This window comes from Podarcis erhardii (genome assembly GCF_964252035.2).
Source record: "Podarcis erhardii genome assembly, chromosome: 1".
Lineage (NCBI taxonomy): Eukaryota > Metazoa > Chordata > Lepidosauria > Squamata > Lacertidae > Podarcis > Podarcis erhardii.
The window spans coordinates 7,613,637-7,631,099 of record NC_138497.1 but is presented as its reverse complement, the minus strand read 5'-3'; the positions used below and the strand labels follow the sequence as shown (position 1 = coordinate 7,631,099).

The window sequence follows — 17,463 nt, the reverse complement described above, 5'->3', positions numbered from 1 at the left end:
AAAGGGGCAAACCTTTCCAAAGTCTTTAAATCAGGGCTCGGAAACCTGTGGTCCTCCCAGACATTGCCAGGCTCTGAGCTCCCCTGCCCAGCTGGCATGGCAAAAGGTCAAGGGTTAAGAGGAGCTGGAGTCCAGCAACATCTGAAGCGCCACAGGTTCCCAACACCTGGGTTAAAACTCCTGTATTTAAGAGGCTGTGCCATTCCTAAAGTCCCATCATTGGGGGAGACATCTCTGGTTTGCCAAAATTTCTTCCTGGTCTGATTCTTGGGGGGGGGGGGGAGTTTGATTGTGAGCAGCTAGATCAGCAAAGGGGAACTGAGATCATCTCCAGGCGATTATGCACTACACTTGTGATTGGGTTTTGCACTATATTATTATTATTATTAATAATAATAATAATAATAATAATAATAATAATAATAATAAATAATTTTATTTATATCCCGCCCTCCCCAGCCGAAGCCGGGCTCAGGGCGGCTAACAATAATCAAATAATCAAACAATCAAATAATCACACATTCTAAAAATATTTCATTATAAAAATTAATTAAAATCAAATTAATGGCAACCGATTAAGCAAAATTCTGTGCAGGTTGCCAGAGGAGGGAGTCAGGCTGCGCCCTGACCAAAGGCCTGGTGGAACAACTCTGTCTTGCAGGCCCTGCGGAAAGATGTCAGGTCCCGCAGGGCCCTAGTCTCTATTGTGCTCCCAGACATGCAGAAAGCACCCCAGCAGCCAGATGGGTGTCCTGGGATCTGCTGTAGGCTTTGAGAACCCTGGACTAAATAAGTCCCAAGAGCATGTCCTGAGATGGGCTTCATATACGGCAAATGGTGAAGGGTCCGTTGCAACAAGAGATGCTTGAGTCAACTAGCTACCTGCCCCAACGCCCCTAGGCGAATGCTTAGTGCACTGTAAAAATACTTAGTTATAGAAATGTAGAATGGCTGCCTTGCATTCTCTCCCAGGATGCAAGAGCCAGAGGGAATAATGGGCAGTACATACATGCATATCCATCATTTGATGACTTGGGACAGCTGAAGGTACCATCTCCCAACAGAGATCAGTACTTTTTCATAGTTCTTACCTGGGGTCACCTCAAAGGAAGGAACTCTTTTAGTGGAGATGATTCACACGCTCAGCTGAAGTTCAAGTGATAGGAAATCAAGGGGAGTGCATGCATGTGTGAACTAGCCCTAACTCCTTCCGTTTGACATGTAACTCTCCACTTACAGAGTGAGCTTTCCAGATGGCAGTTTTAGTTGCTGCACAATGTTCCATCCCCTGTTGACAGAAAGGGGATAAAATGGGGATATGGGAAAAGCACACCCACAAGAAATCTCACTTTGATGCCCACTTCAGTACAGAACGTTTTCTTGCGATGGCTTAATGGCCAGGTAAATTAGATGCTTTGCATCTGATCCCATAATTACTTGGACCTTTCAGAATTTGCAGTCCATATTACTTTCATGGCCTAATTCAAATGGAAATCAAGGATCAAGGCCAGAACTTCAGACTGTATTATTTTGAGTGTGTATTCACTTGGGTTTGGGGAAGTACCATGCATTTAGAAGTCAAGGGCAACAAAGGATGAGCAATATAAGGGGGAGGGGGGAGGTGGTGACTCCCAGAAAATTGCTAGGAAAAAACCCAGTTAGAGTGTGGGGGGCGGGCTATACCACAGAATAACTTGACAGTCATCGCCCCTTGATAAAGATTTCATCAAAATGTGTTGGGCTTTGTAACAATATTTCTTCTTGGCGCCTCTTTGAGGAATGCTTCAAAAGTGAAGAACAGGAACCTGTGATGTGGGCCTCTAAGAGTGTGGGTTGACATAGCTGCCAACCCCCCGTGCCCCTCACCCCGTTGTGCACGCATTCTGCCTCCCCAGACCCCTTAAGCGAGGGAAAGAAATGAACAGACTCTGCGGAGGCTTCTTTTGAGAACTTGTTGAAAGTACAAAACGACACGAAGGCCGAGCCCTGAAGCGTTTTCTGCGGTGTTAATGCAAGGGTCGATGGGTGAAACTGTTTTTGGCCCCTCGGAAACAGTAGCTCTCAATTAGGCAAGGAACGTTTAGGCCAAGGAAGGAAATGTTATCTTGCCATCTGGTGGAAATTTTGCATTGACTTGGCCCTTCCTCCTTTCACTCTGTCAATCCAGGAGCGGCAGCAGTATGTGGAGGCTGTTGAGGCGGAGACGAGAAGCACACTGCAGAAGCTGTTCCCCATAGTGTCTCTTCCTTCCACCTTGGTAAGATGTGCCACACTTCTGTGCTTCTCCAGCTGCCAGCTGGCGACAGTGGAAGCAAAGCTCTTCGCTTTGTAGATGCTGCTGAAGAATGGAGTGACTGGGCTTCCTGGCTCAGAGCTGCTGGTGTGCACCTCCAGGGGCTCCTGCTAATCGATCTGTTTTGCACTACTTGCTTTTATGATCTCGCGGCATTGCACATTTAAAGGCTGCTTAGTTTTGTATCCCTGTTTTATGCGTAAGACTCCAAGCAAATTGGTGGCGTTTCCTTATCTCTTCCATGCAAGTGTAAGAGCTGAATTGGACATTGGTTGATGGTCTAACTTGGGCTGTAGTTCAGTGGTAGAGCAGCTGAAGGTTTGGGTTCAATCCTTTGGCATCTCCCGATGGAGCTGGTCTTGGAGAGCCACTGCCAATCAGTGTGGACAATACTGAGCTAGATGGACCTAGTGGTCTGACTCAGTATAAGGAAGCTTTCTGTGTTCTGCTCTCCCGGAAAATCAGGCAGAGACTGAACATGAGATGCCTCTGAACAGTCTTCTTTAGCGATCACTTGTAGCCAAGTAAGATTGTCTTCCATGAACACAGTCTTAACAGTGAGTCTGTAAGTGACTGTGGAGGCCAATTCTGGATCCACACGTCCGTCCACAGCGGGGACATAGGTTTCCAGGCAGAAGTTGATCATGGTGTGGATTTGCCAAGCGTGCCTTCCTCTTAGCACGTTTATCCCTTGCGTCCTGAGTTCGAGTGTCTTCAAAGCCCATGACACTTTGGCAAAGGCTATTCTCCAACTGGAGCATTCGCAGGCCAGTGTTTCCCAGTTATTAGTGTTATCTGCCTATTCCAGATCTGTGTCTGGATGGAGGATAGGGAGTGTGAGTAGAAACCAGCCTAGCTTACAGATGTAAAATTTACACCCAGATGGAAGGGCAGCTCTAGCTAGCTGGTTTTTGTCATTCTTGGGAAACCAAAAAGATTATCCTCTCTTGCACAGAGCCACAGCGACTGGATGCGTGGGTTTGAAAAGGCAGTAAGAGAACATACAAAAGATACATCTCGACCAGAGGAAATTAAGGTTGGTATAAGTGGTGTGTGTGTGGGGGGGTGTTTTAAAAAGCCTTAAAGGAAGCTCTGCTCAGGTGAGCCAAAATTAATCTTAAATTTGCCATATACAGTCTTACCTTGGATCCCGAACGCCTTGCGAGTCGAACGTTTCGGCTCCCGAATGCCAAAAAAAGGAAGTGCGTGTTCCAGCTTGTGAACGTTCTTTGGAACCCAGACGTCCCGCAGGTTCCGATTGGCTGCAGGAGCTTCCTGCAGCCAGTCAGAAGCTGTGCCTTGGTTTCCGAACGTTTTGGAAGTGGAACGGACTTCAGAACGGATTCTGTTCAACTTCCGAGGTACGACTGTAATGGGAAACTCCCTGGCTGATTTAACAATAGCTTCAGCTCTGGCTGTGCTTCAGGAATTCTGGACGATGCATCTCTACAAAAGTGACCATTTAGTTACAAATAGAGAAACTGGTTCCCTCCTCAAGGCCTCCTCAAAATTAAAAGCTACTTTGGAATGTGATACTGCTCAGTTGGTTAGAGCGTGGTGCTGATAATGCCAAGGTTGCAGGTTCGAATCCCCATATGGGACAGCTGCATATTCAGGTTGGACTAGATGTTCCTCGAGGTCCCTTCCAAACTCTGATTGTATGATGAGGGTTTTGCACAACCAGCAGCTGCTGAATCTGGAGACCTCCTCAGACTCCTGCACCTTCAATCCTGGCTGCTGACCTAAAGGGATCACGAGAAGCAAGTGAAGCTCTTCTACCTAGCAGAAAGGATATGACTAATACAGGAACAAGCGCACAGACCTGTTCTTGCCTTTGCTGCAATAAGCCTGGAAACTGGAGGGAGGTTGTAGGTGGCTGAAGAGGGAAGGTGGGGAGGGGAAATGTTCCATCCATGAATTTTGTTAGGTTTAACTTAGCTTAGGATCCAAGCCATTGATCTCCCCCCACCCCAGGCCAATAAGAGCAGCTGGTTGCTCTTTCTTGCCAACCTGCAAGATATCTATATGAGATTTATTTTTTCCTTTCACAGGCTATGGAGCAGAAGTTGAAGGAGGCAGAGGAGATGCATGTCATGTTGCAGCAGGAGTGTGAGAAGTATAAAGTGGTCCTTGCAGAGACGGTAGGAGTGTGTCCTGTGAAATTTACACACACACACACACACACACCACAATTTTCCTATGGGTGTTTGGTAACTGAAATTCTGTGTTGCTAGGAGGGAATCTTGCAAAGACTACAGAGGAGCGTGGAAGAGGAGGAGAGCAAATGGAAAATAAAAATCGAAGAATTGCAGAAGGAACTTCAACAGGTACTGTGGGGGAGCTCCTGTTCCCAGAGCTTCACTCTTGAGTTTCTCCTCTCTGCCCCTCTAACCTCTGGGGGTGCTCCATTTCCAGCACCAAGGGGCAGATTTTGGGGGAACACTAAAACTCTGCTCAGGATTAGAAGATGGCTCCACTGGCTGCTCCACTTCATGTAATTTTACCTGTGTATAAAATCTAAAGCTTGCTTTTCAGTGTAATGGTCCTTAAAGTGAGGAACAAAAGCAGAAATGCAGTTTGAAACATCAGTGCAACCCCCAATATGAAGAGGATGAGATAGGTAGCGATGGCTCATTTGTCATCGACACGAAATAAGAGACTGTAGTGTCATCAGCCCAGTCCTGTGGATGTTCTGCTAATAGAGATTGAGCAGGGACCTTCTGTTTCAGCTTTTAAAAGCTTTCCGAAAATGTTTCTATGCCAAAAGGCATATGCCAGCAATTAGGAATACCTATTTCCATAATGGTTATGGATGGCTGAGGGTCTCTGGTTTTCCTTTGTTATGTGTGTTTTTATTATATATAGATACCCTAACGGATCAGCAGCTTGCAGCAAGTTTACTGAGGATGCTCACAGCATGTCATTATACTGGAATCCAAACAATGGCTTGTGGTTCTGTCCACCAGTGGAGGCAGGGAAGGCATTCCTTAGATCAGGTGTGGGGAAACTTTGGCCCTCCAGATGTTGCTGAACTGCAACTCCCATTTCCCCTGGCCATGGGCCAGGCTTGCCAGGGGTGAGGGAATTGAAGTTCAGCAACATCTGGCAGCCCAAAGGTTCCCCACAGCTGCCTTAGATGCAGAGAACATGCTTTGGATGTGAACAGTTCAAGGTTTAGTCTCTGTCATCTCAGTTTCAAAGATCCTATGCTAGAGCCCGGGGACGCGGGTGGCGCTGTGGGTTAAACCACAGAGCCTAGGACTTGCTGATCAGAAGGTCGGTAGTTTGAATCCCCGCGACGGGGTGAGCTCCCATTGCTCGGTCCCTGCTCCTGCCAACCAAGCAGTTCAAAAGCACGTCAAAGTGCAAGTAGATAAATAGGTACCGCTCTGACGGGAAGGTAAACGGCGTTTCCGTGCGCTGCTCTGGTTCGCCAGAAGTGGCTTAGTCATGCTGGCCACATGACCCGGAAGCTGTACGCTGGCTCCCTCGGCCAATAAAGCGAGATGAGCGCCACAACCCCGGAGTCGGTCACGACTGGACCTAATGGTCAGGGGTCCTATGCTAGAGCCCATGTCTATCAGGACTGTGTGGTGGGGCTTCTGTTCCCAGCTAGAGGAGACAGTTCCAGGCTGGAGGGGCTGAATGTTTAGTCTATGGCCCGAGTTAGTTAGTTGCAAGCAAGGGTCAGTCATGTCTCCTGAAAACAGCATACTGAAGTAATCAGCCTCTTGTACATTAGCTGGCAAATCTGCGATCGTGTATAAAAATAGCAGCACATTCTCGAAGTAATATCAGGGGGCTTAATCCTGTTTTTGAAAAGCAAAAAGGGAAAACGCACCACCAGTGTTGTACTTTTGTGGCTTTCCTTTGCTTTCATCAAAATAAATTAATCTCTCTAAGATGATTCGGATTATGCATCCAGCAAGTGCTTACTGAAGCAGACTTGATGCAAATGGGGAAAATGTCTGCGCAGCCCCACCCGCTGGCAGCAGGAGACCAGCAGTATTTCATTGTTAACTGGGAAAGACCATCTGCCACTGCGTCTCTACCTTCCGCGGAGTTAAATGATCTGGGTTTAGTAATCTCTGGTTCACGGATGGGAGCTGTCTTTGCCACCTAGATGAAGGAGGTTTGTTAGCCCTCTCTGGTGTTCAGAGTGCTACAAATAGAAGAGTTTGGATTTGATATCCCGCCTTTCACTCCCCTTCAGGAGTCTCAAAGCGGCTAACATTCTGTTTTCCCTTCTTCCCCCACAACAAACACTCTGTGAGGTGAGTGGGGCTGAGAGACTTCAGAGAAGTGTGACTGGCCCAAGGTCACCCAGCAGCTGCATGTGGAGGAGCGGAGATGCAAACCCGGTTACCCAGATTACGAGACTACCACTCTTAACCACTACACCACACTAACCTTGGTAGCGACCTTTGTGGGTCACAAAGGCCAAATAAATGAAAAACAACGGGTAGTAGCCAATGGACGCTTCTCGTCAGTGCAAGGATTTCCACTTGGGGCTTCCCTCCTCCTCCTTCCCCCGTATGCTGCAAAGGGTTGGGGGAGTCCCTGGAACCTATTTAGGAAAGCGAGGAGAGTGCTACTGCACAAGTGAAAATCTCTGCAGGGACAAATCTTTGCAACAAATCTTTCAACAAAAGATTGGGAGGCCATCTAATTATTCACAATTTACAGAGTGTAGATGGGAGAAACGTCTTCCTCTCCTGTAGCGTAGGAACTCTGTGTTGCTTGGCAGAATTGATTGGAAGGAGATTCAGAACAGGCAAAAGGAAGCTTTTCTCATAACAGTAATTGTGAACAGCCACAGCAACCTGAAGCCAGTTGGAGTCTTGCGAAATCAGCAGCCCCTGATCATCCATTTCACAGTCTTGAAGAGTAAGATGTTTGTCATTTAAATAATAATAATAATAGTGTTTATATTTTGTCTGATTGCAGATGCGCTCATCAGTCGCTCCTTTGGAGCAGGCGGTAGAAAGATTAAAGGAAGAAGTCAAAGAAGTTGATTCTGTATGTTTCGTTTAATCTGTACATGAAGGGTTACTTCATCCCAAACCTTCTTGGGGTGTTTGTGTAAAACTGGCCCAGTTCAGACATAATGATCCCAGTTTGAGAAACTGGACTTGGAATGAGCAGTGTGCCCACATGGCACTCCTTGCCCTGACCCCTCCCTCACCTCATGCACCTGTCTTTGGCATCTGGACTTGGGGCAGGGGCACTGTCACAACAGAGGACCCATAGGAGTGGTCAACGTATTTTTATTTAAAAGCTAATTTTTAAAATGACAAGTTTTGGGGGCGGGAAGCCAAATCTTTCCATACTGGACATGGGCTAGTCACCCCCAGCTGCAGATTAAATTGCAGCCGTTTTGTCCAGAACTTTTAAATGTAGCCATTACGATTTAAACGCTAGTTGCTAAACACCTAGTTTTAAGTTGCCATGGTTGGGTTTTTCAGTACATGCCCACTGAACCACCAAGGACATTACTGAAAGATAGGTCAGATCAGGGTATGAAATCTGACTAGCATTTCAGGAATTGGTGAAGCTGGTGATTAATGTCGTTTATGGTTAGCGCTGGAAGAATGACTTTCAGCTTGGTGGTAACAGATGAAAATGTCTGGAAGCAGAGCGGACACCTTTGTAGCTTCTCATGACTTCTTTGCCTTTTTTTTGCAGCTTAAAAAGGAACGAGAACATCTGGAACATGAACTGGAGAAGGCAGAAATAGAGCGATCAACGTATGTTTCAGAAGTCCGGGAGGTAAGCTGCCTGTCGAAATGCAGCAGTTATTTTTGCTTTCTGTTGCACTCAACGCATGGCTCTTGTTGGCCCAAGGACAAAATGCTTGCGTTTGCTGTGTTTGTGACTTCTAACCACGGAGCCAGAACAGGGGGGGAGGGGGTGGCAGAAGGAGATGCGTCTTAAAGCCTCTGAAAACTTCATTTCAGCTCAAAGATCTGTTGACTGAATTGCAGAAAAAACTTGATGACTCATATTCTGAAGCAGTAAGGCAGAATGAAGAGTTAAATTTGGTAAGAGGCCTGTCCTCCTCCCTCCGCTGAATACAGCTTACTCCAAAGCGGAGGGAACCTTTCTGAATCCTGTCTTGTCTGCTAACCCCTCCAGCTCAGACTTTGTCTGCTTCAACCACTTTTACAGCCCTTTCTCTGCCTCTTAATAACAACATTAAGTGTGTTTGCTGCTCCCTCCGGCCCTTTTCGCTTAAAGCCTTAACGTTTCCGATGGTTTGTTAATTCAGAAGCCTGCTTTCTCGGAACGCAGGGGGTCTTGGCTACAGGTGTGGAAAGTGCTGCTTTGCCTCAATTCGGTGCTAGGTGGAGTTGTGAGACCAGAACGGGAGTGTCTGCTTTTAGGCTGCAACTTTTCCCTTGAAGGAAGTCCCAGTTTCTGGAAGGTGGAACTGGACAGTTTTTGTATTTGCATACAAAGAGATTAAAGCAGGCAAGGGGCACAGAATGTGGCATAATGCAGCCTGCTGGCTTGAGGAAGGCATAGTCTTTCTGCCCTTCAAGTGCAATGTACGTTCTTAAAGGCAGGAGAGGAAAGCACTAGGTGCCCCAGACAGAGACTGATTCAGTCCCTTACTGGTCGTATGAGCCACTGCCAGTTGGGCATCGAAAAGAAACCAGACCAGCCTTGCTTTGCTGAAGCTTCTGGCATTATGGAATTGATTCATATAACTAACTCTCAAGCTGAACTGCCTCCAGCTGGGTCGCTGTGAGTTTTCCAGAACCCAGAACGAAAGTTTGAGCATCACAGAGGGTCACGTTGAATAGGAAAATGTCATCACAACCAGTGACTTCCCGCCATTCTGTCCTTCTTGGGTGAAGGGTGGTTTCACCTTTATGTCTCTCCACATGCAAAAACCTGTATTAGGTCTCATATTTGAAAAAAACTCTAAAAATTACCAGGTCCTTAATTATTACAAACTTTTGGGGGTACTGCTTTTTTGGTGAGAACAAGTTATTTTGGATGCACGTGAGTAAAATAATGAAGATATCAGATGTTCTGGCTAGCTCAGAGGGGTAGCCTGTGAGTTCCCTGGAAGAAAATGGGAGAGAGGCTGTGTGTCAATGGCTTTAGTCAACTTGCTGTTCCTCAGTTCTTTGGTGGCTTCCAGATGTTTTGGTTTAAGGCTTCCTTAAACAAAACACTGATGATGATTGGAACTGATCTGTGGAGCAGATACTCTCTTGTGAAAAGCTTCGTGCAAATGCCCTGATAAGGCTGGAGAGGCTTGGATAACATCCATTTAGAATTTTCTCACTGATTCTAACCTCTGTAGCTTTCTGTAGTTGTTCTTTTTCATCTGTCTTGCAGATGGACTCACTTTGCTGCCCAACTGTCCTTGTAGTACATGTTTGATGACTAATCTTCACTCTTCCTTCTCATGTGTGTGTGTTTATACTTGTAGCCACCTCTTATTCCCTTATTCCCAAGAGGGATGTGCTCAACTGGCTTTGTCTTCTGTTGCAGCTGAAAACCCAGTTGAACGAGACTTTATCCAAACTCAAAATTGATCAGAGCGAGAGGCAGAAACTAGCACTTGACTTGCCTAAGGTAAGGAATTGGTCTAAGTGGTCTAGGGGTGCTCAAAGATACAGTGCTTTGTTGTTTGAGGCCCAATTGTAGTCTGTGTCATACAGTGTTTTCCTCTAGCTTAAGTTACTGTGCCAGTTATGTATGGCTCCGTCTCAGACAGAGAAGTCCCAGTCCCAGTTATCTATCCTTTGCCAACCTCTAGGCTACCCCTAGAGTCTAGGCTACGTTTCCTGTGGGGCTTCCCTTTTTAAGGCTATTCAGAAAAGCCTTTCCAAAATGCTGCTTCGAGGTTGTGAACAAGGGACAGGCTGTTGGGAACATAGCTCACCTGTTCTCCAACAGCTTCCCTAGTCCCAGGTCTGTTTCTCCGAGAAAAATGAGCTCAGTTGGTTAGAGCATAATGCCAAGGTGGCAGGTTCGATCCTCATATGGACAGCTGCATATTCCTGCATTTCAGGGGGTTGGACTAGATGATCCTCGGGGTCCCTTTATGATTCCATTCCATTCTAAGTAAAATCCATTGTGCTTATTTTTAAAGCCCTGTTTTGTCCCCTTCTGCCATGTCAAACTTTCTGTGGATTAGGATGGTGTCTTGAAATGCTTATCTGGTGTGCGTCTCCCTTTCAGAAATTAGGTAGGATGTGACTGTAGGACTGTGTTGTGGAGCCACCACCTCTGTCTTTCCAGCACCAGGCAAAGACTTTTTAATCTCTGGCTATTTATGGGTTTATCTGGCTGCTGTGATCTTAGGCTGCTTGTGATGCCATTTTGCTTACTTCTTTGGCTGCCTCAAGAGCATTTGTGAAGAAGGGTGAAAGCATTGCCTAGAGCACATCACTTTCAGATGCCCATATGGACACTTGCATCGCCCTGTATTTGTGCAGCTCGTGAGATTGTGTCTCACAGAAAGTGCTTGCCCAGAGATGCTCAAGAGGGAGTCATAGCTACTCCTGGATTCCTGATTTAAGTGAGCCCACGTCATGCCAGTGTCTGGAAGCACAGCTGTTGCATCCATGCTTCGTATTTTCAAATATTGCATTACAAGGCCCCACCCCACAAAAACAGTCATCAGCATTCTGGTTTTTTTTATCCTGACCTGGAAATTCTCTAAACAAAACAAATTCCTTCCAGTAGCACCTTAAAGACCAACTAAGTCAGTTCTTGGTATGAGCTTTCGTGTGCATGCACACTTCTTCAGATACACTGAAACAGAAGTTTCCAGACCCTTCTATATATGGCAGACCAACACGGCTATGGCAGACCAACACGGCTACCTATCTGTAACTGGAAATTATCTGTTTCCCAACCTTAGTAGCTCACAGTGATATCTGGTGTTTTACTATTTCAACAGGGATGCCACAGAGCATCTAAACCACAGAGCCTAGGGCTTGCCGATCAAAAGGTCGGCGGTTTGAATCCCCGCGACAGGGTGAGCTCCCGTTGCTCAGTCCCTGCTCCTGCCAACCTAGCAGTTCGAAAGTACGTCAAAGTGCTGTCGCGAATTCCTCGCGGCGCTTTTAGCAGAAACGCTCAGATTCCCAGGTTTTTCCAGTGCAGTCTTTTTAATGTGAGCTATATACAGGTATTTACAAAAACAGTCCATACAGAGTACCTGCTCCTTAAGGCAAACGAATACTCTCCACCACAGCACCACCACACCACAGCACAACCACAACATACTGTTGCACAGGCTTTCCTTTTAAAACAGGTGATAGCCAATCACATTCCCGCTGAGTCACTCTGACCCAGCACTTCACAGAGTATTGCATCAGCCTGTTGAAGCCTGCAGACTTACTCATCATCCTGCGAATCCCAACAAGTGCAAGTAGATAAATAGGTACCATTCCGGTGGGAAGGTGAACGGCGTTTCCGTGTGCTGCTCTGGTGCCCCGGAAGCTGTCTGCGGACAAACGTTGGCTCCCTCGGCCAATAAAGTGAGCTGAGCACCGCAACCCCAGAGACGTCCACGACTGAACCTAATGGTCAGGGGTCCCTTTACCTATTACTATTTCAACAAGCCTTCCACACGGAGGTTTTTATCGCAGTTGGTGTCCATGTTGAATTGAGTTGATTTTATGTATGTGCTGTTCTTGTCTACACACACCGTGTTTATACATGCAATTGTTTTGCCTGCTTTTATATGTGTATCTGTTTTTTAGATGCTTTCATTATATTGTTAATCACTTTGGGGCACCTAACAACAGGAAGCAATTCCTAAACGAAACGCACAATAATACTCAAAGTATTTCCTCTGCTGTTTCTCCCTTAAGGCCCAGGAATCGCTCGTTACTCTAGAAAGGGAAATAGGAAAAGCCGCAGGGGACACCAATGTGATTGAGAACAGTGATGTCTCCTCACAGACGGTGAGTGTTACCTTGGGAACATAAAACGCCATATGATGGACAGGCATTACCAGAATCCTTCAGCAGCAACTTCGCTGGTGTGTGTGTGTGTATATGTGTGTGTGGCCAAATGGCTGTATTTGGCTACCAGCCGGAATGAATTGTTGCTTAATCCAGCTCTGCACAGTCCTGCCTGCACGGCACTTTTGCAGAGATCCTGGAAGATGTAATATTCATTAAGGGGGTAAGCAAAAGGGCAGAGCCATTAGCCATGGGTTCAGATTGCCTCTTTGCACTCCTCTCTGCCTAGACATTGCCCACGTTTTCCTCAATCGAGACCCAGACTACTTTCTGCTTTTGAACGGCTGCTAATGGGGAATCCTAGTCCCAGCCCGTTCCGCGTCACTTTACGACTGGGTGGCCCAGCATAGTACAAGAGTTTGGATTTGATATCCTGCTTTATCACTACCCTAAGGAGTCTCAAAGCGGCTAACAATCTCCTTTCCCTTCCTCCCCCACAACAAACACTCTGTGAGGTGAGTGAGGCTGAGAGACTTCAGAGAAGTGTGACTGGCCCAAGCTCACCCAGCAGCTGCATGTGGAGGAGCGGGGAAGCGAACCCAGTTCACCAGATTATGAGACTACCGCTCTTAACCACTACACCACACTGGCTCTCAGTGTGTAGTGAGTAGCAGGAAATGCCCTTGCCCTGGGTTCAGGGGCAGGTGGGTGAAATGCAACAGATGCCAGAGTCTACTGCTCTTAACCACTACACCACGCTGGCTCCCAGTGTGTTTGTGTCAGGCTGTTGAGGCCCGTGGTGGTTGGAGGGCCATTTTTAGAGATCTGAAGATGTCAGGCAGCACTGTTGTGTCCCCCACCCCCACCCCCCTTGTATTTGTGTGTGTGTGTGGTTTGCAACTCTGGATGAATGGAACGAAGGCCCAGTGCTGCTCTGTCCCACCAGCAGGTGGCAGGGCAGCTGCATATTGGCAGGCCCAACTCATTTCCAACCAAAGGTAGAAATGACATTCTTATTAAAAAGCTGACGGATCTGAACCTTTCTTCTACCATCTGTGACTGGATTAAAGACTTTTTGAGGGATCGGACACAAACAGTGAGGATTGGGACTGTTATATCTACCTCCCTGAAGCTTAGCACTGGCACCCCACAGGGATGTGTGCTAAGTCCCTACCTGTACTCATTGCACACACATGACTGCAAATCATCTGATCCATCCACAGTAATTATTAAGTTTGCAGATGCTACTACCATAATGGGCCTAATTGCAGGCAGAGATGAAGCAGCGTACAGGGGGGAGGTTCGAAAAGTATCTACATGGTGCTTAGAGAATAATTTGCACCTAAATGTTAGTAAGACAAAGGAGATGGTGTTGGACTTCCAGAGGAAGAGAGGGGAACCTGCCCCGTTATATATTATCAGGGGGGGGGGGCTGTGTGTAGAGAGTCTCCTCCTTTAAATTCCTGGGAGTTCACCTTAGTGAGGACCTAACTTGGAAAATCATCATAACTCAGGTGGTCAGAAAGGCCCAACAGAGACTCCATTTCCTCAGGGTCTTGCAAAAGAATAATGTTAAACAACAACTGATGAACTCCTTTTACCAGTCCACAATAGAGAGTGTCCTTTCGTATTGTATCACAGTGTGCTATGCTGGCCTGACAGCCACAGACAGAAAGTCTCTACAGAGGGTGGTGAATATAGCACATGATATCATGGGCTGTCCCTTGAGTCCACTAGATGACATTGCAAGGGATCGTTGCCTTAGGAGAGCGAGAAAAAATCTCAGGGATGACTCGCACCCCGGCCATCACCTCTTTAATCTTCTACCCTCGGGCAGGAGATACAGTAGTATAATCAGCCGTACCAACAGGCTAAAAAATAGCTTCTGTCCGTGGGCTGTTAGGCTGTTGAACGAAAAATAACATAGCGAAATTGACTTGTGAGGTGGTGTGTTGTTTGATAAGAGATTGAGTGTTTGGGGGGGGGGAGGCTCGTTTAATTTCATTGTACACAGGTTGTACAATGGCAATAAAGGTATTATTATTATTATTATTATTATTATTATTATTAATTTCCCCCTCCCGGTTGCAAATTATACCAAGCTGGAACCTAATATGAAGGACCCTAGGGGCCTTTTGCCCTGGGGCTTCTGCATCAAGGCCTACTTCTTGCTGCGCCTGGGCTGTTCCACTTCGGATTGCAGGGGTGGTGGTGGTGGTTACAGGAGTGAATGACCCTCCATTAAAAATAAACCAATACACACACATAGAATAGTAGCATGCCAGGGGAGAGCAGTTCTATCCCATCCTTCTCCCCTGGCATGCTAGTTCATGGCGCAGAGGGATTTTTTATTTTCATTTTATTTTTTGTGCAGTAGACCTGAGAGCGTCCTTGCCCTGCTGTGTCCTGGGGATCACTTGGGGAACAGAAGGGAGACCAGCAGCCTGCCTTGCTCTTCGCTCTGTTCCAAAGGAGGGGCTTCACCCTTTCATTCAAGATGTCTAAGTGGTGCAGCCTTGGGCATGGCAAGCCCCTTCGGCCTCTGGCTGATTGCCTACCCTACCCTGTACTCTAAAATTCAGTGTTAAATCTCCCCACCTGCCCACTCTCAAGCTGTTCCTTCCGCCGCAACTCCTCTTTGCTAACTGCTTTCTCTCCCCTCCTTTCCCCTCTAGGCAGGGCCCGATAAAAGCCTCAACGTAGCCATGAGCCAGGACGTTGCCCATCTCAAGAAACTGCTTGCGTCAGTCAGCCAACTGCTTGCGAAAGGAAAAGAACACTACCAGCTACTAGGTAGGAGAGTTCCAGGGAGAGTCACCCGCTGCATTTCCTGGGGGTGGGCAAAAAGCAGGGCCGGCCCACTCATGAGGCGGAGCGAAGCAGCTGCCTCGGGCGGTGGAATACAACAGGGTGGTATTGCCACAGGTACCCCGCCTGCCACTGTTGCTGCTGAGGTTTTATGGCGGTGGTAGCTTCCAGCGAGATTATGCGAGATTTCATGGAACTCTTGCGAGATATACCATGTTTTTCGCTCCATAAGACACACCTGACCATAAGACGCACCTAGTTTTTAGAAGGGGAATGCAAGAAAAAAAAAATTTTTAAAGGCTCTGCTCATCACTGACGGGCTGCCCTTCTCCCTCCTTGGGGGAAAAGCCCCCAAGAGCCGCACACACGCTCCACGCGGCTCATGAAAGGGAGTGCGGCTCTTGGGGGCTTTTCTGGGAGGTGGGGGAAGGGACTGAGGGGCTGCCCTCTGTCCCTTCCCCTACCTCCCGCAAAAGCCCCGCGGAGCGTGTGTGCAGCTCTTGGGGGCTTCTCCCGCCTGCATTCGCTCCATAAGACGCACACAGCATTTCCCCTTACTTTTTAGGAGGGGAAAAGTGTGTCTTATGGAGCGAAAAATACGGTAACGAGATCTTGCCGGAAGTCGTCTTCGACTTCGCCTCAAGCGGCGAAACAGGACAGGCTGGCCTTGGTAAAAAGAAGAGCTTTGGGAGACCAGGCAGCAGAATAAAATAATAATAATAATATGCAGCCCATCTGACTGGGTTTCCCCAGCCACTCTGGGTGGCTCCCAGCAAAATATTATAAACACAGTAAAGTGTGTTTAGAAAAGTTTTAATTTTGAAACGCCACTTTTGACTTTCAATATGTGTTAGCTCTGAATATTCAGCGGGTTTTGAATTTGAGCTTATTGTGCCTTTTCCCTCCCCTATTTAAAAAATCCTGATTCCTATTTTTTAAAACTTCAAAGGCTTCTGGATATTTCTTTCTTTATTTATAAATAAGAGTGTTTTGCCCTTCACCATAAGATTCCAGGCCGGGTTACAACAGTACCATATACCATGATAATAGGCAGATACAATCATTAACAATATATAAAACAAGTAAAACCATTCCAAATGGAACGGGGCAGTATATATTCAACCAAAGCGGTAGGGCCCACAAAATTAAATAGGAGTCGTTCCTTTAGAATATGGTGTTGCCTCTGTTGACTTTTCAGTGCCCACTAAAGACCTTCCTCTTCTGTGAAGCCTTTTTAAGTAGAGACCTTTTCAAGGTCTCCATCTGTATTGCAGTTGTTGTTTTTTTAGGTGCTCTATGGTTTGTGTGCTTGCTGCCCTGGGTTCCTTTGGGCGAAAGGGTGGGAATATAAATTTAATAAATAAATGAAATAATATGGCGAAAGCTATACAATGAAGATGTTTGGGTGCCCCTCTTTGGGGAAGGAGTTCCACTGTTTATGAACTGGCGCAGTGAAAGCCTGGGCTGCCATTTCCCGCTTTATTTTTCTTCTATCTGGAGGAATTACATGTAACCCTACTTTAGCCTAAAGTTGTAGGACTCCTTTTTCAGTGTATAAAAACAATTTTAAAAAGAAGTATTTTGCAATAGCTACTTTCTCATGCATCCCCCGGGCTTACCTTACCTTACCTTTCTTTTCTTTTGTTTCTTCTTCTTTTGCAGAATGAAATCATGGGGAGACCGTTAATTTGGGGGTAGCAGAAGGCACTGTATTTTATATTTTGCCAAATTAAAGCCTTATTTATGTGTTCACAACCCTTTCTACTTCGTCAAACACTGAACAGAGTTTTGTCTTTTCTACTCCTTGTTAGACTACTGATTTAAACAAGATGATGAAGAAGAAGACTCTACAGACACCTCCAGAGTTTAGTTTTATAATAAATAAATAAATAAACAAAACAGTTTGGATAAATTAGAGCTTTACATTCCTGGAGCCTACAGTGAACGTATAACCTCTTGTCTTTACTATGCTCAGTAAAACTTGTTCAGACACACCCACCTGACGTGGTAACAGCAGCAGTAAACAGTAACGTTTTAATACTGACAGTCTACACTGTTTTACTTAGATACATTTTGGGGAGTAGCTGCCTCTGACTTCCACCTTCAATTAAACACTCCTCCCCTCCCCTTCTCTCCCCTGCCCCCTTTTTTGGTTGCTAATGTAATCAGTTTTTGTAATGGTGTCGGCGAATAAAGGGATGCTTATTACTCAGACTGTAGCGTTGCGTGTTTGATTTGTGACTCGAGTGAGCCAGCAATAAATCACACTGCCCAAGTTGGAGTTAACCCTGTAAAGGCAAAAACACGATCTGTACAGGAGTGTCAGGCCTAATGAGCACAACAACTCATTTCCGGCAGGTCTTGGCCCGCATGAAGCAGTTGCGGAGACTGAAGGTCCGCACCTCCCCACAGCTGCCTAAGTCCCCT

The 17,463-nt window shown here is 46.5% G+C and overlaps 1 protein-coding gene across 5 annotated transcripts in view; it reads left to right on the top strand.

The window, feature by feature from the left end:
* KTN1 (kinectin 1) overlaps positions 1-17,250 on the top strand; it is a 108,061-nt gene extending 90,811 nt beyond the window's left edge. For 3 of the 5 annotated variants that reach the window (XM_081858685.1, XM_081858687.1, XM_081858684.1), the window contains 11 exons: positions 2,168-2,257; positions 3,249-3,329; positions 4,345-4,434; positions 4,528-4,620; positions 7,241-7,312; positions 7,979-8,062; positions 8,251-8,334; positions 9,800-9,883; positions 12,136-12,228; positions 14,904-15,021; positions 16,699-17,250. In XM_081858685.1, coding sequence (XP_081714811.1) covers positions 2,168-2,257; positions 3,249-3,329; positions 4,345-4,434; positions 4,528-4,620; positions 7,241-7,312; positions 7,979-8,062; positions 8,251-8,334; positions 9,800-9,883; positions 12,136-12,228; positions 14,904-15,021; positions 16,699-16,703 — 894 coding nt within the window. In that variant the 3' untranslated portion in view covers positions 16,704-17,250. The remainder of the gene's footprint in view (positions 1-2,167; positions 2,258-3,248; positions 3,330-4,344; positions 4,435-4,527; positions 4,621-7,240; positions 7,313-7,978; positions 8,063-8,250; positions 8,335-9,799; positions 9,884-12,135; positions 12,229-14,903; positions 15,022-16,698) is intronic. The other 2 variants (XM_081858688.1, XM_081858686.1) reach the window with 1 other exon arrangement.
* The last annotated feature ends 213 nt before the right edge of the window (positions 17,251-17,463 follow it).